The following is a 25,226-nucleotide window of genomic DNA, read 5'->3' as shown; positions in this document are numbered from 1 at the left end:
GAGCTGGCAAAATGTATAGACGGCGTGGATAAACACATACATCATGGTGGGCCCATAGAGCGCTTTTCCTGCACTGACCAGTACATTACGCAATCCGAGTCCGCAGGGCTATGGAATGGAACGCACGGCAAAAGCCAACCGAAATTTTAGGTGGCCAAGTTTTAGAAAAAAAATTATATATTGTTCTCTGTGGTGTGTTCCACTTGGATTTTTGATAGCGATGATTCTTGGTAAGTACATCTTACATGAGGAGGCGTGCCAGATGCACGGTTTGGATTCTACATGCATGTTACAGGTAGGCCCCACACAGTCATAAGATTGCGGACAAAAGTCCACATGTACGCGCGGTGTACCGAAGCAAAATAAAAACTTTACATTCTGACATATGAAGATCCGTACGCCTATATATCCACATTACATGTGGCATGCATGTATTTCAATTCAAAACCCTCACGATCGGCAAAATGTAACAAGAGGCCAAAATTCAATGGATAATCCAAATCCCACTTAATATCAATATGAAGGGGATTATCAACGTTCCAGAGTAATTTTAGTAATAAAGATAAGATATAATGATCCAAACAATTTAGACGGTCCTGATGATTTTTATCCAACGTAATACAAAGAGTATCAGTGTGCATGTGTATTGATTTTCGTACTGGATCAGTGTATCAAATAACTTCCCACACAAAAACCGCCTCAAACGGCGTTCGGTCTCAACCAATCAAAATCCGCGTTGCATCACTCGCGTCGTTACCATTGGTTAGTTTTATCCACGTCAGCATCGCTCTCAGCTCAACTGCGAATCCAGAAGCTTCTCCATTCTTCAAAACCAACCAAGCCCTCGGCCTCTCTCTCTCTCTCTCTCTCTCTCTCTCTCGAATCTGAAATCCGATTGCAAAACAGGAAGAGTAAAAATCTCGTTTTTCGTCCGATTCTTCTCATCATCAGATGGCGCTCAGACTCCGATCTCTCTCTCTATTTCTCATCCTCCTCTTGATGGGACGATCAACGGCTCTGATTCCCTCCAAAACTTCTCCAACAAATCCATCATCATCTCATTCGAAAGCGATCTCGGTAAGGAAAAATCGCATCGCTAATCTCAATTGTCCGCTAAAACCTTAATCCTTGCGACGGTCGTTGCAGATTTCCCGAAAATCCGATATTGAAAACCCTAATCCATGCCCTTTTTTTGTCTCATCTCAGGATCTGAAGGAAGCGATTGTGAAGGGATTAGGGTTCCAGGCCGATGATTTGAAGATCTCCGAGTTCGATATGCGGGACGCGCTGGTGGGCCAGTCGGTCGCTTACGAATTTGACATCGAGATCGGGAATCAAGTCCTCCCTTTCAGGCTTTTGGAAGATGTTAACCGGTGGGAATTCGTAGATTTGCCGATCTTTCGAGCGGAGGAGGAGATGGAGGGGGAGGAACCGACGGGATTGGTGGAAAGATCGACAAAGAAAGGTAGTGTCTCGCCGGTTTTGGCCCCGTTTCAATTGGCGGGGCCCATGGAGCTTTGGATTCAGGATGGGGATGATATGAGGCTTTCACTTCCGGTAAGGACTTTTCTTTTCATTCTTCCGATTTTGCTTTGGATTAGGGTTGGTGATTTGCTTCTTGTTGAGATTGTGATGTATTCTTGTGAAAATTGTTGGTTTTTCTGAGTCATGTGGACGTGTGTTGTGTCATGATGTGTGTGGGCATAGAGGCGGGGGCTTGTGAATCATTGATCTGGATCGTTGATCTGATGGACCATATGTGGACTGGGGATGCTCCAAAGTATATTCCATATTGGAAGTTTTCAAGTCTTTGACTGGTGACATTGAAACAGGCGGTTAGGAATTGTTCTGTTGAAAAGGTCAAATATTGGCCGTGGGTTATTCAAGGCTGGAAGGCTTTTGGTGCATCAGATCAATGGTCTGGATGACCATGAAGTGGGTCCCACTTGAAATGGAGCCCAGTGGTTTCTCTTTTTCCTTGTCCCACCTTTAGGAATTATAGACATGGAGAATTTTAGATTGGCATGTGCAATCCTATGCATGCCATCTAAGGATTTTTGAATGAGAAAAACTTTGATACTCTGGCAGAATGTAATGGATGATACACAGGCACTTAGAAATTGCATATGTTGAAAACAAGTTATTCAAGTTAAAATGTGCAAATTATGCCCTCTGGTTTGATCCATCATGAACCAAAAGTTGCAATTATTTGATTATCTGACTGTCAGTGGATGGTTAGAAATGAAAAATATCCAATAGTCCTACTTGAACGAACAAGTTTCCATGAACAGATATTAGGATTGCTCAACCAATCTGATTTTGGAATCATGATTTGGTGATGATGGGTTCCACAAATCAGTAGTTTAATTTGAGTTAGCCACATGTCCCCTTCTTGAATTCCTCTCCCATAGCTAGATTATATTGTACAGATCGACAATCAGGCTGTCCTGATGTTTTGAGACTGACTGAAATACCTCTTATGAATCAGCAGGAAGGGCAATTCTGTGAAGTGTTACAGAGAAGTTGGAATGTAATTTTGGGCTTTTCCTTGCAAGTTGCAACCCCAAGCCTCAGTTATAGTATACATTGAATGGAGGTCATGTTTGTTGTTCATGGTGCCAAAGCCCTGCTGTTGATGATACTAACTGTTCATCCGATGGGACACACTGTAATGCCGACATGACTTAGACTACTTGGGAGGTCTACCAAGGTGATAGGAACAGTACATCCAGTAGGTCAGCCCGCCATGAAAAAACTTCCACTGGATGGATGTGTTATCTGTTAGGCTGCAAATGGACTGATGAACTGATATGTCGAAGTTTCCATGTTCAACTTGTGAAAGTGTATGCACAAGATTGCCTGATTGGTGTAGTATTATTGCAGTGTTCCATCCTCGCTGAGGCCCATGGAATGGCTACATGCAATACCATGGCTGGGCCCATATACAAATGGGTGATATGAACTGGAAACTTGCCGGACTACCCCAAATCGTTAGCAGAGATGAACTATTCATCTCACAGGCCCCAATGTCTATGGTTGCTGGTGAGAAAAATCTCACCTATTTAGGTGATCAGATGTGCACTTACTAATCTGATGGTGTAGGCTAGAAAGGCTAATGGTCTATATTTAGCAAGCAAAAATTCATCTGTCATACGTCAATAAAATAAAAAAATAAAAATAAAGAACATTAGTCTGATGAGCAGGATTTTCTGATTGTTGTCTGTTTTTTCATCCTACTCTATCCAAGGTGGGCTTACACCCCCATGATTTGGTAGAGGTTCTGCCAGCCAAAATTTAGATGACCTGTGTTACATCATGGGAATGTATAGTTACAACTGATGAGAGCTTTTTTCACCCCATTTTGCAGCACGATGTAGATGCCGGTGTGCTGAAGAAAGTGGTATTAGCTGATGGTGCCATGGTGACCATAAAGGGTGCCCGGTCTGTTAGCCTGCGCCACCCCCTCGACCTACCCCTCCCTTTAAACCGCACCACTACCCAAAAAGGTGGCTTTGCATCTGGCCTCCTGACCCTAGCTGAACACCTTCGCCTATCTTCCATCTCCCAGCAAGACAACAAACCCCTCCTCTCCCTCCGCATAGTGGGCCCTACCTCCCTCACCTCCTCTGACAACAGCAACAACAACAAGCTCAAGCTCAAGCGCCTTGCACCTGGCCTCATTGAACTCTCGTCCAGAGCCAGACCCCAAGTTGAAGAAACCCTCCCTCTCCTGACCCCAGAGCGCTTCACCACCCTGTGGCCACTAGCCTCCGTTAATGGCTCAAATGCCAACCTACAGGGGTTTGAAGAGCTGCTCACATCCATTCTTGGAGAGAAGGCCCACCAGGAAGGATCCTTTCGGCTGACGAAGGCAACAGTGTCTGCACAAACGTTTATGAAAATTGGGTTTGGAGTGGAAAAAGGTTTAAAGGAAGGAGATGTAGATTGGAGTCAATTCCCAGAGTGGCGGACAAGGCCAGAGAAGGTGCGTATGCATTTCGAGGTGCTAGCGAAGGTGGATGGGGAGAAAGTGGTGCCGGAGAGGGTTGTGCAGGTCAAGGACCCTGTTGAGTTGGAGGATAGTATAGCGCCTAATGTGCTCACGGGGAATGTGAGCATGTCCACCACTCCAATCGTGCACCCTGCTCCAAAATACTTCACCTTGTGATGTATAAAGGGTGTCCCATTTTTTCAAAAGAGATGCAGACAATAAAAATATATTTTTCTTTTTTCTTTTGGGTCACCAATGAAATTGGTGACTTGTACTGAATTATATACGTTGGTTTTGTTTATACGAAAGGTAATCGATATAATGGCTCAAAAGGATTGTGAGCTATTATCATTATTTGAATCGATATAATGGCTCAGAAGGATTGTGAGCTATTATCATTATTTGAATCTTTATGGCTCAGAAGGATTGTGAGCTATTATCATTATTTGAATCTTTATGGCATTACCCCGTATGTATCTAATGAATGCTTGTTGCTTGTATATATCCACACTACAAAATCATGCGGACAGGATATATGTTCTTGGAGTTGAAAGCAACAAGGCTCACAAAAGCCTCATCTACCAAGTTGGATTTCTCCCTCTTGATTGTTTTGATTCTCGGCTCCTTTGAACCTGTTTGGATTGGTTCTTTCTTGATTATATTGGAACCTAGTTTTTGTTTGTTTTCTGCTTCTTCGTCCTTGTCCTGTCTTCTTCTTCGCGACCGCAACTGATGGTAAGGTTTAGAGCCTTTTACTTGGGAAAATCATGTGCAATTGAATCCCCACAAGGATGAATATATGCATGACAAACACCATTCTTGTTCACGGAGATGATCACCGATAACTGGGTGCAGGCTAACTTATCTAATGACTCATTTTTATTAGCATCTTACCCTTGAAATATTTCAAAGTAAAAGTTGATTTCAATGTCTCCAGCCCATTAGTAAAGCAGTTGTAGTGTGAGCATTCCAGCCCCCTGAAATGGGAATATGATATTACAATGCATTCATTTTCTTTCCCTCTTTTTGCCTAAGAATCCAATTCGATTTTGTTTGTTTGAATCCCCATTTGTGAAACAGTATTCACTCTTTTTTATCATCTTCCATCCCCATCTAGGGATGTTCTCAATCGAGTAGATGGGTGACGACCACACCACTGTAAGAAAAGAATGGCTGACAACCAGAGTGGTCATTGGTTGAGGGCTATTTTCTTTCAATCAGCAACATCAGAACACTCGGGCTACAGTTACTATGAACAAAGGAAACTGTCTAGCGCCACTCATAACAAACTTAGATCAAAGATTCAACTTGTAATAGGTAGTGGGACTGTATTTTGACTTCTCCACAAGGTAGGTCAGATCAAGGGGGGACCCTCTTCCCATCACCATCCAATGCTAATGGAAGAGAGGAGATTCACAGGGCAACATTAGGGTTCACCCACAGTGAACTTTTGTTGTAGGTGTCATGCCAAGATCATAACCACAAACAATCAATGCCAGCCTTCAACATCCAGAAGTGCAAAACACAGGGCCGAAGCCATCCATCATGAGCTATCTTTATTTTGAAAGACGAAATTTCAGTCGAGACCAAACACACAATACATCCCACATGACCCATGATCCATGACAGGATTTATTCTCATTATGCTCCACTGCAGCTGATCAGCCAGATGAAGCGCCAGAACATGTGATTAGTGGTTTTCCTATAGTTGAGGCCTGCGAAGTAAATGTATGGTGGGGCCTAGGAGGTGACCCATCAACCATCTCTCTCCATTGATCATTTCCTAATAAAAGATATTCCTTTCTCAATGCTTGCTGCTAACTCTTTGTTTGCCTTTGCCAAGCCGGATCTGCCAGAATGAAAAACACAACAAAGCTTATAAATTCTGTATCCCAGTCATCATCTATATTATACCCATAAGAGAAATACAAGGACTACTTGCGGGCAGATGTTCCAACAGACCACATGGTGCATGTGAGAACCTTGCTGTGCAACAAACAGGTCCCCCCACCATGCAGGTTTGAAAAGATTGACCAGTGCTCCATGCTCAACATGCAAGCATTGCCAACCTGGTGAGCCAATAAGCTTGGATTTGGGCCGGGCACAGTGGGGTTTGTGTGATGAACAGCCACAATCTCACACATGTACCACATGTGAGCTAGTAGCCTTTGCATTCCTGTCCTGGCTTTTTAAATGGAGCACTCTTGTCCAAGCCATTACATGCTGTTTCCTTGGTGGTGTGCCCACTAGCTGCAAAATAGAAAATGGACCATTGAATGCTGACTTTTCGCCAATCTTCAAATTTTTTGGGCCTGTTCGATTTGTGGAAATAACCACAGTTTCCAAGAAACTGTAGTAAAGGAAAAGTCGCTACCTAGATTGTTTTTCAACCAGATGTTCTTGGAAAATTTTCCTCTATTTCCAAATATGTTGCTCAGCAAAATGGAATTCGTTATGGAAATTCAATCAAAGATAGAAGGCGGCACATGTGGCATTTATATGATGGATTGTGGCACATTTGTCACATCATCACATGCGCACATCATGTGGCACATATGCACATGTGGGACATTGGAAAGTGGGGTGCTTGAAGATGAAGAGTTGCACATTTCATACCAGCACGTGTAGCACATGTGGGGCACTTGAAGATAGACAATGGCACATGTGGCAATTCACACGTGGGCATGTGGGGCGCTTGAAGATGAATGGTGGGACTTGTTGCACTTTTGCATGTAAGGTTTTGAAGATGTGCAATGGGGCATGTGGCATATGTGGTCATGTGGGCTGTTCAAAGAAGAGTAGATGGGCGTGGCACATGTGAGGAGTTTGAAGATGAATGAAGAGACCTAGCACGAGATGTGGGGAGCTTGAAGAATGAAGATGGATAATCACACGTGGCACATGGAACATTTGGCGCACTTGAAGATGACAATGGTAGATTTGCACATGTGGCACATTGACACCTAGGCCGGCACATTGGCACATCTGGCGCTTTAAGATGGTGGTGTCACATGTTGCACAAGTAGCACATTGGCACACATGAGGCGCTTGAAGATTGACACTGGCAGATTGGCATATGTGAGGTGCTTGAAGATGAATGGAGGCACATTGGCACATGTGAAACGCTTGAAGATGGACAGTGGCACATGTAGGGCAATTGAAGATGGACAAAGGCACATGTGAGGCGTTTGAAAATGGACGATGGCACATGCAGGGGACACTTGAAGATGGTTTGGGGAACATGTGGGGCACTTGACAGAGAAATGAGCTGTTTTCTTCTTTTCCTCGAATTCATGGAAATTGTGTTTATTAAGCATTGACAACAAAATGAAAAAAGGGGCATTTTTTCACAAAATGGTTCTGTGCAAATGGCATTTCCTCAATTTATGTTTCAGCAATCCAAACAGGCCTGCACTTCTGAATACATTATTTTCTGCTTCTGATACTTCTTGGAGACAAGTTTTTTTGATGAATTATTGTCGGCGGCCTATTAGAACTGGAGGAATTATATTAACCTTGAGCAAAGGATATGCATGGTATCCTCAAGCCTTGACCTTAGACTGAGTGGACCCCATAGCTTGGTGATCTAAACTGTTGATCTGATGGGCCCAGCATGGATAATCTATCCCTCAAAAACCTCCCAGACTAAAGCTCATATAGACACCTATATTTGTTCTTTTCTTTTTCTTTTCGTTTTTTCCAGTCAGATGTTGACTGTTGATATATTTTGCTCCTAACCATTGATTCATAGACTGGAGAGTTAGGATTTTTGGCTTCACCCATCAATAATGGGACCCATCCCATGTAGAGCCTGGATCACCAATCCATAGGCACCACTAGTCCCAAACTCAGGGCTCAAGGTTCATATAATTCCTCTGAGAACTTCGTGAACCTAATAGAAGGATTGATAAAGAATAAATATGTAGATGCAACCCTTACTCAGTTTTGGAGGCTGGCTTCTCTACCTACCCATACCCACATGTTAGGATCAACATGACAACATCCACACACATTGTGGATTCACAAGCCGACTAAGGACAAGTCAGATCTGTTCGAGACGGCAAGTCAATCCTTAGTCCCTGACTAAGGAGAGTCAGGCCAATTCACCCCTCCAACTTGGGCCAATCTCGATCCAACTCAAGACCAGACAAATTGGCCCGAGTCTCTGTGTTATAACCCTTGATACCCATGCTTAAATGATGATGATGATGAAGATGTCGACAATGATGACAATAACAACGCTGATGACATCGGAGCACTTGAATTATGTTTACAAACCTCTCATATTCGTTCAGTGGCCCTAGAGGGTAGATCTCCTCTGCTCCATTGCGGCCTAGTCGTACTTTGGATGCAAAGAAAGGAAGCTCCGTGACCTGTTACAAAAAAGATCCTTTTACATGACTCCTAAACAAGAAGTGAGAGGAGATGGTAGTAATAATGCTAGCGGCAGCAGTAGGAATAGTAGAACAAGAAGTTAGAGCAGAAAACACAAATAAGATCCAATGCTAGTGAAGTAGACCTGAGAAGCCACAAATGAACATTCAACAATGCCAGCATCACCTCGCAAGCCGCGCAAACATGCATCTGCAAATTTAGCTGCAGCATATGCCTGTAGTTTTTCTAATCATTTAAGAATCTGATTTTGTGATGTAGAAGATAAATGGAGCAAACGACTATTTAAAAGGGACTGACCATCGATAGTGTTGCGGAACCAGCCCCTGCTTTCGCCTGCAAAGCATACATAAGATTCAGTTCTGTGAACTGCTTGCCAGGAAGAAAATCATATTTCGAATGGCGTCTGATTGAGCAAAAGAATATGGAACGTTCCAACCTTGCTAGATGTATGCAGGAATCTATCCAAGAACTAGTTGTATGATTGTATCCTCAGGTCCTTAGTTTCTAATAGTGGAGCCCATGGTTTGATGTTCAAGGCCATGTATCTGATGGAACACACTGTGGACAGGCAGTGGAACGATCTTAACTGTTCCATGGGTGGCCTGCGAATAGACCATTAAGAAAAGCGATATAGCAGTAATCCACATTTCAGCTGAAAAAGGCCAAATATTGGATGGCCCGGATCTTCCAATCTGGAAGATTTTTGTACGATGGCTCATTCATGATAGCAGTTCAATTGGATCAGTTGTCACAGAAACATGGGCAGCATTTTACAAACTGACAACCAAAGATACCATGCTTCTCCATAAAATACTAGTACCACATGGAAGTTTTTTTTTTGAAAGATGATGAATATATTAAAAGGCAAAAAAGAGCAAAAGAAGCCTGCTGAGAAGGCAGACAGCAATTACACTCCTAAGAAGGAAAAATCACAAGCATTAAGGCCTTTGACATTGGAAGACCACTCTATCAACAAACGCTTAGCCTTAGATGCAACCTCCCCAGCAATAGTAGAGGAATTCCTGAAAACTCTATTGTTTCTTTCTCCCCAGACCAACCACCAAACTGCGAGGATAGCCATCCTCCAGATCACAGTTTTCGCCTTCCCTAGATGAACCCCATGCCACGCCTGAATAAACAGCTGAACCTCGCACAGGACGCACCAGCACATATCGAACTGTAACAGAAAATCAGCCCAAATGGACTAGATGAAAGGACAGTGCAGAAGCAGTTGTCGATTGTCTCTTCAGCCCGCATGCAATATAAGCATATATTACGAATGACCATCCCTTTCCTCCTTAGATTATCCACTGTTAAAATCCTCTTTTTGCCTACCAACCAGCCAAAAGCGAGAATTTTTGGGGGAGCGACGTAATTCCAAATGAAAGAGCAGTGAGCAAGGGGCGCGGGCTGCTGGCGGTGCATACGGTTGTAAAGAGAACAAACTGAGAACGACGAGGATTTTTCAAGTTTCCAGAAAATGCTATCGACTGAAGATGGAGAAGGAATTGCTGTGTAGATGCATTCCATTAGATCCACATAATCTGATATCTCCCAGTCTTGAAGATCCCTTCTGCACATCATATTCCAGATAACTTTACCTTCTTCAATCACAAAGTGATCTGCCACAAAGGAGACTTTAGAAGAGGCGATACGATACATACTTGGGAATCTGATTCTGAGCGGCTGATCCCCGATCCAATTATCATCCCAAAAACGAATTTTTTCTCCATTACCAAGGACGAAACCGATACCAGGGAGGACGTCCTTCTTTATAATATCGCTCCAAATAGGAGACCCTATAGGACGAGGATTCCTTAGACCACCATCCACTAGGCGATCTCCCGTATTTACTCTTGATGATGGAGTTCCAAAGACTCCCTTCCTCCACCCCAAGTCTCCAAATCCACTTGCCAAGTAACACTTTGTTCATAGCTTTTAGGTCTTTAACCCCAGCTCCCCCGTTTTCCGTATGTAAACAAACCTCAGCCCATTTAAGAAGATGAAATTTCTTTGTTTCCTCTTAACCATGCCATAGGAAATCTCGTCTCAATTTATCGATAGTAACCAACACCGAAGCTGGACATTTGAGGAGAGACATGAAATAAATTGGGAGATTAGAGAGAGTAGCTTTGATTAAGGTGAGGTGGCCGCCTAGAGAAAGGAATCGGCACTTCCATCACGCCAAGAATGTTTGGAATCTGCAGGTGACTTTCTCCCATATGCTTTTCGAGGGTCTTCCAATACTTAAGGGTAGACCCACAAAGGAGGAAGACAGAGAAGCAACCGCACATCCGAAAACTTGAGCCAGAGATTCGACCTCACCCTTTTCCACATTAATCCCGATTATTTTCGATTTCGCCAAATTCACCTTCAATCCAGAAACATGGAAGTTGAGGCCGATTGGGTCCTTACTCTTACTCCGGTGGTAGACTCTTAGGAGTTTCAACACGTGGTTGAGGGTTCGAGTACCCATAGGTGGTGAAATCCCAACATGGCGTGAGTGTGTGGTGGTGTGTGTGCGTTTTTTTTTTTTTTTTTAAAAGGAATAAAAAAAAAAAAGTTGAGGCCAATTAGAGTTGCTATGACTTTGAGGTGCATTCTCTTCATTACAAAGAAATCTGTGAAACCATCTCAAATGAATGATGATGGCGTCAAACACATCTACAAGAGGCTCCTGTCACTGCTATATGAATATAAGTTTGTCCCCTGTCAAATTCTTTCTAGAGGCGATGTTTTAAATATCAATGATATCGGCTGATATATCCCACAATATATCTTGTATCCCACCTGTTCGATATGAAACACATGTAGCCTGATATATCCCACATGTTCGATCGGTGAGCATTTTCAATTTCTGATCACTTTTTTGTTGAAATTATGTTAAATCGGTATCAAATGGTTAGAAACCTATTGGTTTTTCATGTTTTGCATGAAAAATCATGGAGTTGGAGCTTTGATTTCGATATCCATTAGTTCTTCATGTTCTCCTTTTTTTTTTCGAAACTTTCCTTCAACTAGCTATCAATTGAGAGTAATTTCAAAGTATTTAGGAGTGTTTGATGAAATGATCATCACATACACTCTAAATGTCATACATTCAATTTGAATACAGTTGCATTAATTTAGTCAAACAACACATAGCTTTGGACCCTATACAAAGGAAAACTATTATGTGCACTTCTTTTTTGAGATGCTATTATTTAAAAGTGTGTATTAAGGTCTTTTTTAACAATCCTAAAGTTTCATTGAAAAATTCAACCATTTTCCCAGTGTTTCCCCATGTTTCCCAAAAAGTGCGACAAATTACCCGATACAAACAATATATCCTTTTGCCTGTATCTTTTCTTTTTTCTTAATATATTTTCCTTTGTTGCCTCTAAAAAATAAAAATAAAATTTACCCGATACAAACAATATATCCCGGGCGATAACCAATACGTATATGTATCCCAAGGGTGCGATCCATAACGCAATACCAATATTTCGAACACTGCCTAGAGGAATTATCATCCTAGTTTTTGTTAAAGGCACACATTCTTTAAGGAGCGTGTGGTGTAGAGGGTGCAAAGATTAAATTGAAGAGACCATCGTATTCTCCCAAAGGATAATCTTTGAATCCACAAGGAGAGAAGAGCGTCTATAACAAAAGAAAAAAGAAATAAAGTAAATATTATTGATGAGAAATTATGTCTACAACATACTTGATGGCCTTATATAAGCAAAGTAGACCTTAGACTTTTAATCCGACTGAAACCTTATATAAGCAAAGTAGACCTCAGACTTTTAATCCGATTGAAACTAGAAGGCTTCCCCGAAATAGTAAAACGCATCTAATCCTACCCAAACTCATAAAATCTTAGATGACTAAGACAGATGTTGGACTTGACCTGGACTCTTAAAACCCCAAATTTGACCCTTGAAATGATTAAATTTTGTGAAGCCATTTGGGAGCCAATGAATGTTAGGTGTTTGGCCACGATGTAGGGCGTGTTGATAGCTTTCCAACGACGTATTGTACACATGAAACGGATAACCACTTGCAAGGTCATGCCCATCAGAGCTATAGTGTGTTTAGGCCATTTTTGCCCTAGATCAAGCTTTCCAGACCAGTTTCTTTCGATCCTGGCAATTCATGAAGTCATCTGCCGCCTGTTCTACATCAGCATGGAATCAAAACTCGCTCAGACCATATCTCCTTGTTTTCCATTTCATCCAATACAATTCAGTTCTGGCAGCTCCACTTGGTTTTCAGTTCAGTTTTGGCCAGGAGCAAGCCATGCTCTGAGACTGATCTCCAGCCCTTACAGACCTCTGATAACGCATGCCCTCTTGTGTCTGCTATGTTCTTATTAGGTTCTTGTCTGTTTCAGATAACATCTGCCCCGCTTTCTGCAGCCAACCATTTTACGGTTTAGCCTAGTTGTTCTTGTATATCTTACTTCCGTAAATTTTCTTAGAAGCAGTAAAAAGTTCCCCAGCAAGTGACATGACACAAGAAAAGCAATAGATCTCTTTTGCAAAGAAAAGCCAACGGAAAAATCAGGGATTGACAGAAACTGATGCCACAATAATAGACTAAGGTTTACAGATGGAGATATTCCAGAGACAACAATTTAAAGAGTACTCAGTAATTCATCAGTCAATAATATTTTATAAAAAAGGAGAATGCTTTGGTATTTTGTGAAATCTGTGAGTACATTGTTAATTACAGCAGTTATATGTACTAGTGCACATGGCACATGCAATGCACGTGAAAAGAGAGGAAGAGGTTGCAGGAGAGGGAAGGAGAAACGGTTGTAGAAAGTGGGAGCTACAAACTTGGCATGTGAATTAAAGGAATTTAAAGGACCAGAATCCTCCAAGACCTTTTTGCATGCAGCAGGTACAACACTCGATCTATGAGGGGCCCACCTTTTGTGCATGTATTCGACACCCACTCTGTCCATCATGTGTGTTCCTCAATATTAGGCCTTGGGGCAAAATATCCACAACTCAGGTGGGCCATACCACTGGGAAAAAAATGGTATGGAAACCAATCATGGGTTTATGTGTGGGGCCCAAAATACTGTTAATATTCCACCAAATCCACTTATAAGACCAATGTTTTCAAAATCACTATCGTATCACAAATCGTGATAGGGGTTGAATCGTATCGAATCACAAATTATCATATATCGTAAGATTTTTTTATGTTCTTAAAAATATGAAAAACATAAATTAGAAGAAAAAAAAATGAAAAATTCAACAATCACCCATTTGCCATCAATATGCACCAAGTAATGCCATGTCATGATAGTGTTAAAGGATTCTTATCTTTAAGTCTTTCAAGAAATTTTCCTTCAAAACATACAAGAATCCTTTAATATGTTTTTGTTAATTTCTTGAATGTAGAATCACGTTGCAAAGGCGGCATTTGATTATGGTGACCAACGGAAAAAGATATTTTGATTTCTAACCATCATTTCACAATACATATAAGTCAACATGATCCTAGCCATTCATAAAAACATTCCAGATAAGTCAAACATCAATTGGGTGTCTTAACCAGTTAAGAAGTAAGAAACCATTAAAAAAAAACAGCTCTATGATTTAATGTTGAAGAGAATATATATCATTTAATATCTTACAAAGAACAAAATAAAATAATTTACCTTTTCTAAATGATTCTTTTTTTCTTTTTCTTTTTTAAGGTTTTTTTTTCCTAAATGATTCTTAAATCCCCCACCAATTCAAAAACATAAAATGAAAGCAAGTGAAGCTTAAAATAGAAGAGAACAAGTATAATTCAAATCATAAATTGAGGGATTCAACTCATAAAATCATAAGATTCTTATAAAAAGGGATTCAAAGGTGGGATTCAAATCGTTTTGCTTAAGATTTGACTCAAATTGTAAATTGTAGGACTTTGACAACACTGGATAAGACTCATTCAGATGAAGAGATTCTTAAAAAATCAGAGCAATCTAAAACTCAATGAACACACTGCATGAACTTAGAGGTTTTGCATGTACTTTGAAATTGTTCCTTGTATTGTGGCTCACCCGAGTTTTAGATCAGATTGTCTTGGTATGTATAGTGAACATGAGGGAAGGCATCTGATGGACGGAGTGTTTGTCACACAAATAACATGTTCCACCACACAAAGCTCGGGTGTTGCACTCGCTTCCTATAAGACATGCTGTAGTACAGGGATATCTGCCGTTTAAGGGAACTGGTAAAATCCGCATCGCCCCCCTTTTCATGGGAAGTGGGCAAAATCACATGTTGTTAAGCAGATCACTGGAGTCAGTTTGGATACTTAAAAAATACCCTTTTCTTACTTAAAACCCTTCACATGTCCTTGGAAAATGCAAAGTTTTAAGCACCTCAAAAAGTAACAAACCAACCCCCCCCCCCTGGGCGGGGTTGCTCATGTTATATATAGTAGAGATATTTAACTATATTAAGCAACTTCTACAGGTTTGAAGTTTCAAAGGAGAAAACTGGAAAGCTTCCAATTTATCAACTAATAGAAGAGACTGGTCGATTCAAGCATTGTTGTCATGTGCGATCGCATATGCGCATATCCATATGCAGATCGCATATGCGATCTGGCACTGCGTATGCGAAAATATGTGATCGCATATTGGCTATGGCACATTGAATTTTTATTTTTTTGCAAAAAAAATAACATTTTGTCTATAAAAAGGCTTCCAAATCTCCTCTATTTGCAATATTCTCACTCCAAAACTCTCTTACTCTATTTTTCTCTTACATTTCTTAATCACAAGTGGTCTTAATCTCCCTCTCTCTTGTATTTCCTACTTCCAAGTGATCTTAATCTCTGTCTCTCTCTCTTACATTCCCTCTCTCTTGGAAGTTGGAAGATCAAGATTCAAGCACTTTTAAGTTTCAAGGAAGATAGCTTGTTGATTTTCTACCATAATAAATAAATAGCTTGTTGATTTTGTTGTTACTTCTTGTTAACTATATTGTTAAATGTGAATGACTTGATGTTTAATTCATTGTTTAATTGATTTTATCTCTTTCAAATGTATTTTAAATATGTAAAATTAGTTATCTATTAACTTAGAAAAGTTCTCCTCATTTTCTTATTTTTTTTTACAATTTTTTGAATTTTTCCCTAATATATATATATATATATATATATATATATATATATATATATATATATATATATATATATATATATATATATAAAAAATATATATATATATATATATATATATATATATGCGATCGCACATGATCGCATATGCGATTCGACAACATTGGATTCAAGTGCGTTACATGGTAGCAAGCAACCACCCCTACTAGGTCCTACCAAAGTGCAAAGCACCAACTAATTACTTCTTGCAAAGACCAAGGCCCACTATAATGAAATTCTAAGGTGTCTTACATACTTTCGGTGTTATGCGAATCATTACAAATGAGTCCCATACAGGGTACTTGGGACTGGGAGAATGACAAGGTTTTGGGAATTATACCATCACAATGGCATTGGGGTAGCTCCTACTATCCAGGAGGTGCACATGACTGAAATCCTAACCTCCCAAAATAGTGGACCTGCTCTAGATTGGTCATGTCCCCAACGTAAAATTAATCGGACAATACTAACCTCTGGTTACGGGAGATTAGTTTGTTGAGTTTGAACTGACAATAAATAATATCCAATTTCTTAAGCATGCATGAGAAGTGATTCTTTGGAAAAAGAAAAAAGAAAGAAGCTCCAAAATTTCATAGGGAATGGATGTTTGCTTAGGTAATCTATTAGTATATGTTTATCAATAAGTAGTTGATTTTGTGGGTAACTAGTATTATTTTACTTTAATTTTGTATAGTTTTAATGCATTCTCATATGATCCCAGGGTAGTTATTGAATGGGTATGCATTCTTGGAAATTAGTGATGTAAATGAGATTCTACGAGTAATTTTGTACAAAGGTTCAGGAGAAAATGAATGTGAGCATTAAATCTTCATTTTTAACAAGTGTGTATTTTAGGTAGAGCATTGTTCCCTTATAATGGCCCTTATAATGAGCATTTATCTATGAAGTGAAATCTTTCTTCTTCTGTCCTAGGGCCCGTTTAACATCTCTGATCTAATCCAATAAGAGCTACTCTAATAAGACCTCTTCTAACTCTTGTTTTACAATAAGCTCGTTTGGTAAAATCACTTTTTCGTAACTGAAAAAAGCTCTTGTTTAAAAAAAGTACATTTGGTAAAACATTCAAATAAGAGCTTTTTTATGAGCAGCTGCTATCACTTTTAAAAATTACAATTCCATTATGATCAATGCAGATTATTCATTTTTTATGGCTATTGATTGCATCTCTAAAATTATCTAATCAAGAGGATTGGGTAAAAGTGGAATGTGGGGCCTACCTTCAATATGGGTGGTTCATCATGTGGCTCCACCTTTGATGTCAACCTTCCATCATGTGGCTATTGATTGCATCTCTAAAATCATCTAATCAAGAGGATTGGGTAAAGGTTGAATGTGGGGCCTACCTTTAATATAGGTTGTTCATCATGTGGGTCCACCTTTGATGTCAACCTTCCATCATGTGAGCCCACCTTTGATGTCAACCTTTCATCATGTGCGTCCCACCTTTGATGTCAACCTTCCATCATGTGGGGCCCACTTGGCGTGGATCGTCCATCATGTGGGACCATGCTTTAATGTGGGCCATCCATCATCTGAGGCCCACCTTTGATGTGAACCATGCATTAAGTGGGCCCACCTTGATGTTGACCATTCATCATGCAGGGTCCCACCTTCACTATGGGCAATTCATCATGTGGCCACCTTTGATGTCAACCTTCCAATCACGTGGGCCCACCTTCAATGTCCACCATCCATCATGGGGCCCCAGCTTTGATGTGGATCGTCCATCGAGTGGGGCCCACTTGATGTGCATCGTGCATCATGCAGGGTCACACTTTGATGTGGGTCACCCACCATGTGGAGCCCACTTTTGATGTTAACCATTCATTATGTGGGCCCAACATGATATGGACCATTCATCATGTAGGGCCATGGGTCATTCATGATGTGGGCCCACTTAAGAGAGTGGGAGGGACGGAGATTGCAAAGAGATGTGAGGGTAATTTTGGTATTAAAAAATACGATTAAAACCAAAACCTCTACCCACTTAAGCTAATTAAGCTCGTAAAGAAAAAGTGAACCCTCCATTGCTTATGAAATTAGAGTTTATCTACTAATTTCTAAATAAATAAGCTATATAATTAGAATTTACCAAACAATCTAAAACTTATTTTTTTAGACATGAGACAATAAGCTTTTATTTATAGATATGCCAAACGCCCCCTAATTTTTCAATTTTCTCTTGTTTTATCATCAGGTCTCCTTGGGTGGTGCTTCAACGACGTGCAAGTTCTGGTGATGGTGGCAAGACGCTTTTGGTCGTGACCGAGGCTTTTCTATGGAGGATGATGCAAGAAAAAGAAGAGTTACGAGAAATTAAGGGGTGTATCTCTATTCATTGGATGAGATTGACCGACATTAAAAGAAGCTTCCATCGAATCTCAATTATTCAAAACCAAGTGTGTGGAACTCAAACGAGATTCGATATATGACGAATAGAATGCCGAGGAACAACACTTGTGACAAGCATTCTAAAGATTAAGATCTCAACAAATGGCCAATCTTGCATTTGACAAGTCCAAGTAGAGAGGGAGAATTAATGCTTAAACAAGAGAAAATTGCAAGAACTAAAATGAAAAACGATTTCACTTCATAAATAATCACCCATTACAAGTGTATTACAAGGGAGCAATGTTCTAGCCATTGGTTTAAATACCTTATTGTACATAGCATGTGGCTTATGCTGCATGCATAGCTGCACACTAAATGCCTAAAATCAGTTAATGTTTTCGATGATTTGTTACATTTTTCAATAGAAAATAGTTAATGTTTTTTAAGTAACATAATATAACTAAATATTAAACAATTAATTCAATTCCTATTTCCTTATCTTTATACTAAATCTTTGTCATATTTTTCCTATTGCTTTAGGTTGCATTTGGTTACACCAAATTTCATGAAATTTTAATTAAAATTTCATGTTCATGAAGCACAACCTTAATTAAAAATCTATAAGTAGAGTATAGTGTAGCTTACACCTCACACCTTGGAGGGATGAACGCTAAACTACACACAATTCGCTATTTAAAACACCAATTTTACCTTAACAAACACACCGTTACTTGTTTAAAATGAGAATTGGATGATCAAATTTGTTTTTTTGCTTGACCCTTTATATAACTACCCATAAAATCTCATTTACAATATACTAACGCCCAAGAATGTATTATTATTCAATAACTACCTTTGAATCATATGAAATTACATCAAAACACACAATTAAAGTAAAATGACAACTAGCTGCCCCCAAAGTCCACAACTATTTACTGATAAACACCCACTAATAGAGTTCCTAAGCAAACATTTTTTCCCCGTGAAACATTATAAATGTTTCCAGCTTCTATCTTTTATCCATGAATCATTTCCATGCAAGCTCAGAAAATAAGATATTATTTATTCTAAACAACTTCTGTAGTGTGGACTATTTTGACATTCCCGTCTCATCCATTGTCCATTCAAATGTCCCATGCACATGGGCCCACCAAATCTTATATACACGTTCCACTAGCATGTTACATCAAATTCTTAGTACCCTATACTTGTGTCTGACATTTCAAATTTAAGAGGGTGTTTGGGAACACAGAAAGCCCCAGAAATGAGTTTTCTTTCCATGGAAAACCTACTTTTCCTCTGTTTGCGGAAAAAGTAACATTATAAATCGATATCCATTTCCCAGTTTTTTTATCAAAAGCTGTGAACACACATTTCTCCCAAAAACAACGTTAGATCAATTTCCAAAGCTGAGAAGACGCACAAGTTGACATGTTCAAGGTAATCATACATGGAATTCATGTAAAACTGAAACCCGAAACAAGCAATGGTAAAGAAAATCAGAGTCCATGATTTTTCGTTTTCTGAGAATTCCAGGTTACTTATCCATATCTATATTTTAGTTTTCCTCCATCCTAACACCCTAAAGTATAAATATTACCTAAACCACGGAGCATGCTTAGCGCCTTAACAGAACTCATATTATGCATTTCTACTGAAGCACAAGTTTGGAGAAAATGTGTTATTTGGGTACAACTAGGGATTTAAGTGTTGGACTTGCTCTAGCCACAAAACTCAAGAGCAGAAGGACAGAGTTATATATTTAATATTAAATAAATTTCTATTATTAAATAGTTTTTAATAATTAATTTTTAATATGAATATCCAGCTATGACTCCATGGATCCCATAACCATCTCCATGTCATATAATCCAAAGCTGGTACCTGAAGGATTTGAAGGGTCTAGTCTAACAGGTTGTATGTACCATTATACAAGAGATGTATTATTGTTTTCCATACATATTTCAGGAATGAATATGGAAATATTTACCTCAACAACTTCTGTGCCACCATTCTGGATCCGATCTGTCAAGTAATTAATTTCTTCTGCAGTGAAGGAGCATGGAGGCTTAACCTACATAAATGGATCTCCAAGTTATCATTGGAACAAAAACTCGTCACACATCAGAAATAGAATGGGAAAAAAAATGATGCGAAAACGAATGTGGTGTGCATGAGTGCAGTTTCACAGGACTCACCACTGGCATGAATCAACATGGCACACGTATCCGAGATGCAATATGCTCAACAGGTGGGACCCACTGTCCAAAATTGTCTGATCTGCTCATCTGGTGGGAGTTGCACGTATGTATCCAATAAGGACCTTTGGTCAATTCTTTTTAACGGGCCATTTATTTGGTACATGAGCAGCCACCTATTGAGCAGGCTGGCCCGATTTTCGTGTCTATTGAGTAGCATGAGTATTATAACAGTTCACATATGCAAGTACAATTATCAGGGTAAAAGAAAAGAGTTACATGTTGAAATTAAGAGATAGTTCTTCCAACCTGAGACAGAAGGGGTAAGATTGTAACCCCTGCGTGGCCACCAACAACTGGGACATCAACTCCCCGGGGATCAATTCCTAATACCTCAGCCTGTCACAGTAACATAACATTGAAACAGATCGACACCATCGACTACTGATGATACTAGACATTGAATCAACGAGAAATCCGCAATACCATTCACTGACAACAAACAGATTTCAAGTGGGTATTCACATGGATCTTTGCTGAACCAACACTCAGCCACCCAGAACATAAGAGGAACATCTGAGCTATTCGTCAGGTAGCCCCACTGTGTGGATGATATGACTGAAAATCATGTTGGTCCACATATAAATTATGAGCATGACCACCCATCTGATGAGTTGATCAGGATGATATTTTGGCAAAATCAACATATACCGTGAGGCACACCAACAGATGTGCCAGGATGGCATGTGAAGCCATATGGGTAGTGATGTGAGCAGGCTTAGTGAAACTCTTCTCTATATTACAACTACAAGAATCTGAACAACCAAATTTGAAAGAAAGCTCCACAACTCCCAAATCGTAAATAAAAGAAACCAATTGCATACCACAAATGTATTGGCTCTCACTACATCGAGCATCGTCACTCCCAAAAGCCGTTTGGGATCAAACATACCAGCTTTCTTGAAAACCTCCGCTGCAATTGGGACAGTAGAATTCACCGGATTGCTGATCACATTCACAATTGCATGAGGGCAATACTTAGCGACTCCTTCACAAAGAGTCTTAACAATTCCGGCATTGATATTGAATAAGTCATCCCTCGTCATTCCTGGCTTCCTCGGAACACCGGCTGGAATGATAACAAGGTCCATTCCTGTAAGTGCGCTCTCTAATTGCGGTGCCCCCAAGAATCCACGTACCTTAGAAAACAAAAACCAAAAAGCAAAAATTCAAGTGTGTGGATCAAAACCCAATAGAGGAAATCATGCATGAGTATCAAATTTAAGGAGTTTGAGAATAAGGGTGTTGAACTATAATGAAATAGAAATGTGACTGATATCTGAAAACAGTGTGCACAAGCTCGGACTCTACTTGGAAATTGAACTTTTGATTCCATGCTCAATTCAGAAGCATTAAAGGAAATTCAACATCCCTTTTTCCTTTTTGTAAAATTGACTGAGTTGATCATCAACTCGCTGATGTCCTATAAACTTGGTAGCTGGACTCTTACTCATAGTCTGGCCAAATGGAGTCAGTGTGGATTAATTCTTAGGTCAATGATTTTTCCTTTTTTTTTTTCTTTCTTTTTCTTTTTTACTATCGTCTGAAACCCAATATTATGAACGGAAACCCAACGCTTGGAATCCAAACACTGCAAACCTGAGAGTGGTAAAAATAAATAAATAAACCCTAGATAAGAAATTGTGGCCCTAATCATGAATGTAGAACTTCCAATTTTCAAAGAATTAGCTAAGAAACAGATCAACATAAAACCATATGACTGATATGAAACACTTAATATTAAAAACATAAACCCATAACCCTATGATCCAAGACATCATGCCTGAAACCACATAATCCCTCAACCAAAACACACCCGTTATGCTTCAGTAGAATAGGAAACGAAGCAAATCTCAAAACTTTTTTTTTTTTTTTGCTTGATGACGACAGGGTGTCCCCCGCTTCCTTTTAAGGCGAGACTATTCCCTGTAGATGCAGGCAATCACCCACTAACCACGTGCATCAGGTAATCCACAGAGAGGGGAATCGAACTCATGTATGTGGGGAGCAAACCCAAGACCCAAGCCATTCGCCCAAACTGTGACGAGTTAGCAAATCTCAAACCATAGAAACTAGATTCCTCAAAAAACAAAACAGGAAGCCCAAAGACCCTGACCAATAAATGTAGACATAAAGAACAACAATCAACTATACATTGTGAATCCTTGCCAAATTTTTAAATTTTCAGAAAATCACAGGGGGAGGGGGGAGGAGAGAAGTACCACAGCACCCGTGTCCATGTGACTGATGTCTGCCGTAACACCGGGAGAATTGACAACATCATACAGATGTAGAACTGAAACCAATGGATTCATCTTCATCAACAATGCAAGTGGTTGGCCTATGCCCCCAGCAGCACCCAAGATTGCAACTTTGAATCCAGATGCCCCACCTTTTGATCGACAAACAGCAGGCCTCAACCTGGAGCTTCCCTCCATCTTCTAGTCCAAAATTCACACCATTTTAATCATACAATGATGATGGAAACAAGTGAAATGATTGAGATAGTATAGACAAAAAAAAAATGCTTCAGCTTTCATAACTAACACCATTATAGCACCCATTACAAACCCATAACACCATAACAGGAAAGAAATAAGAGTATGAGCACTACATCTTCTAATTTGTCGATATCTAAACTGGAAAAACTCCATCACAAGAATGTCACAATGTTTGAGTTTGGGAAACTTCCGTGAGGCAGTTAATCAGGAAAATCAGATTGATCATAAAACTCCAAAAGATCTCTCTTTGTATTCTTGTTGTTCCTTTTTTGCCAACCCTACTCTAATGCCATGTCACAATTTATCGATATCTAAACTAGAAAAACTCCATCACACGAATGTCACAATGTTTGAGTTTGGAAAACTTTCGTGAGGCAATTAATCGGGAAAATCAGAATGATCATAAAACTCCAAAAGATCTCTCTTTGTATTCTTGTTGTTCTTTTTTTGCCAACCCTACTCTAATGTCATGTACAGCATCAGGTGGAGAATGAGGCCAATGAAGAACTAAACCATCACACCACTTTATCTAAAGTAGGGAAAAGAAAACGGTCGTTTTGGGGATTCGTTTCTTTTCTTTTTTAGAACTACTGAAAAATTCATGGACTATTCAAGAATTTAATTTTGGAGAACTTATCAATAATTCACGTCTTCTAGAAAATGGAAAATTTTGTAACTACAATCACAAGAATGAGAAAATGTCGGTAAAGTTCATCAATCACAGCAACACCTTCATCAAAAGCAGAAAGCTCAGAACTGAAATGGGGAAAAAGTAAAAATAAAAAAGTTAAAGTCCATCCTTCAATTTATAACCACCTCTATTGAACCAATATTAAAATTCAATTCAATAGTGCATTCAAAAACAACCTTTCTATAAAAAATAACCTCAATATTTTATTATTATTATTATTATTTTTAAAGGAACGAATCCATAGATACCATAATTTCTAACTCAATAAAATCCAAAATGCCATCACCAACAGTAGAAAAACAAAACCCAGAACCGGAAACCATTAGAAAAGGTTTTCAGGCTATGTTTGGATGCACCTTCGTATCGAATCACAATAACTAGTTCAATAAAGTGGAAATGACCAAATTGTAATTACCTTCCTAAGTATCTGTATCGAATGACAAAGCTCCAAAATGCAATTGCATATTTTGCAAGTTGGACTTGAACAGATATATAAAATCCATTTGAGGGTTACTTCCACACTATGAATGACAACAACAGAAATTATAATATGGCTATTTCCTCAATACTGAAATATTATTGAAATCAACTCGATAGCGCAGCTAAACACAGCCTCAAATAAACAACCTTTCTATCAAATTTAAAAGACAAAACGAAAAACCATGATGAAAAACAAAGGAAAGAATCCATAGATACCATAATTTTCAATAGAATCAAAACCGAAACACCATTTTAACATCAGAGGAGCAAGACCCAGAACTGAAAACCCCAAATAAAGAGTAAAAACACATAATTTATATAGAAACTCGCCACCATTGCAGAAACCGGAGAAAACCCATGTCATAAAGAAAGATGAAAATTAAAATTATAAAAATAAAAAAAATAAAAACTGCCATCTTCAGCAAATCATGAACAGAAATTAACAGGCAAAAAACGCAAGAAAGAGGGGTATGGAAGAGTAATCAAAACCTGTAGATTGGGAGGGTTGATATGAGCTGAAATCCTGGCAATTCGTTGGTTAATCTCAGCTGTGGGCTGCATTTTCCTCAGTATCTAGAGAGAGAGAGAGAGAGAGAGAGAGAGCGTGTTTTGGCTGGAGTAAACCCGAAGAGAACTTATGTGAGATACATGGCCGCGTATTTTCACATGATACACGGGTTTTCGGTTCTGACAAGTGCGGCACAAGGTTCGGTAATGGAGACCATGGATGCAAGATGCACACAACACTCGAGCAGGCTCCGATGGAAATGGTGGCGATGGGCTGGCTAGCCCATCTGACCTGACCAGCCCCAACAAGCTTCGGCCCGAGTTTGGACCCATTAGCTTGATTGGTGGGCCGAGCTTGGGCTTACCAAGCATGGCTCGATAATTTTCAGGCTGGGCTTGGGTTCAAGTCATTTCAGCCTGACCTGACCCAGCCAACCTGGTCCAACGCACTTTGTCTGTATTCCACCAACATGCCATTCCAATCCTCCTTGGTTTATCCATCCATCTCAAATCTGTTGGTTTCATCTTTTAAAAATGTTTATTTTTCTATACATGTCCGGTCCACTTGATTAATTGATGGGTTGAGAATATTTAAATGAAAATAAGAATTTTATTAATTTTTTAGTTGGGCCCATGTCTAATTATTTTTCTGTGTCGGACCTTTTGTTCTAGACCTCTATCGAGGTTGGGCTAGGCTCTGGCCTCCGATCTTCAGTGTTAGGCTAGGCCTGGCCCAGCCCATTGCCCCTCTGTGGTATAGGTGTAACTTTCATGAGATCCATTCGGTCCATTAGGCATGCTGCTTCATGGTTGCCCTGAAACATCATGATAATCCCAAGCTCATGTAGGCCACGCCATCACAAAACGGTGGGGATGGGATATCCACTGTTCGTTTTGCGTAG

General features: G+C 39.6%; 2 protein-coding genes across 3 annotated transcripts; one reads left to right on the top strand and one right to left on the bottom strand.

Moving 5' to 3' along the window:
• The first annotated feature begins 848 nt into the window (after positions 1-848).
• LOC131228733 (protein TUNICAMYCIN INDUCED 1) lies at positions 849-4,351 on the top strand. The gene is made up of 3 exons (XM_058224586.1): positions 849-1,077; positions 1,207-1,557; positions 3,368-4,351. The coding sequence occupies exons 1-3, from the start codon at positions 952-954 to the stop codon at positions 4,166-4,168; spliced, it is 1,278 nt and encodes a 425-aa protein (XP_058080569.1). The 5' UTR covers positions 849-951; the 3' UTR covers positions 4,169-4,351.
• A 1,156-nt stretch (positions 4,352-5,507) lies between these two features.
• On the bottom strand, positions 5,508-24,471 carry LOC131228598 (malate dehydrogenase, glyoxysomal-like). 2 transcript variants are annotated; one of them, XM_058224363.1, is made up of 9 exons: positions 24,307-24,471; positions 22,368-22,583; positions 20,970-21,284; positions 20,395-20,484; positions 19,878-19,961; positions 8,684-8,719; positions 8,511-8,600; positions 8,270-8,364; positions 5,508-5,840 (listed from the first exon to the last, which is right to left on the bottom strand). In XM_058224363.1, exons 1-9 carry the CDS (start codon positions 24,376-24,378, stop codon positions 5,768-5,770), a joined length of 1,071 nt encoding a protein of 356 aa, XP_058080346.1. In that variant the 5' UTR covers positions 24,379-24,471; the 3' UTR covers positions 5,508-5,767. The 2 variants fall into 2 exon arrangements, with proteins under 2 accessions (XP_058080346.1, XP_058080345.1); XM_058224362.1 differs by having other exon boundaries at positions 22,368-22,586; positions 24,307-24,451.
• Between the last annotated feature and the right edge of the window lie 755 nt (positions 24,472-25,226).

This window comes from Magnolia sinica, chromosome 16, assembly GCF_029962835.1.
Source record: "Magnolia sinica isolate HGM2019 chromosome 16, MsV1, whole genome shotgun sequence".
Taxonomy (NCBI): domain Eukaryota; kingdom Viridiplantae; phylum Streptophyta; class Magnoliopsida; order Magnoliales; family Magnoliaceae; genus Magnolia; species Magnolia sinica.
The sequence above is the reverse complement of the archived record's forward strand: the minus strand, read 5'-3'. Positions and strand labels throughout refer to the sequence as shown.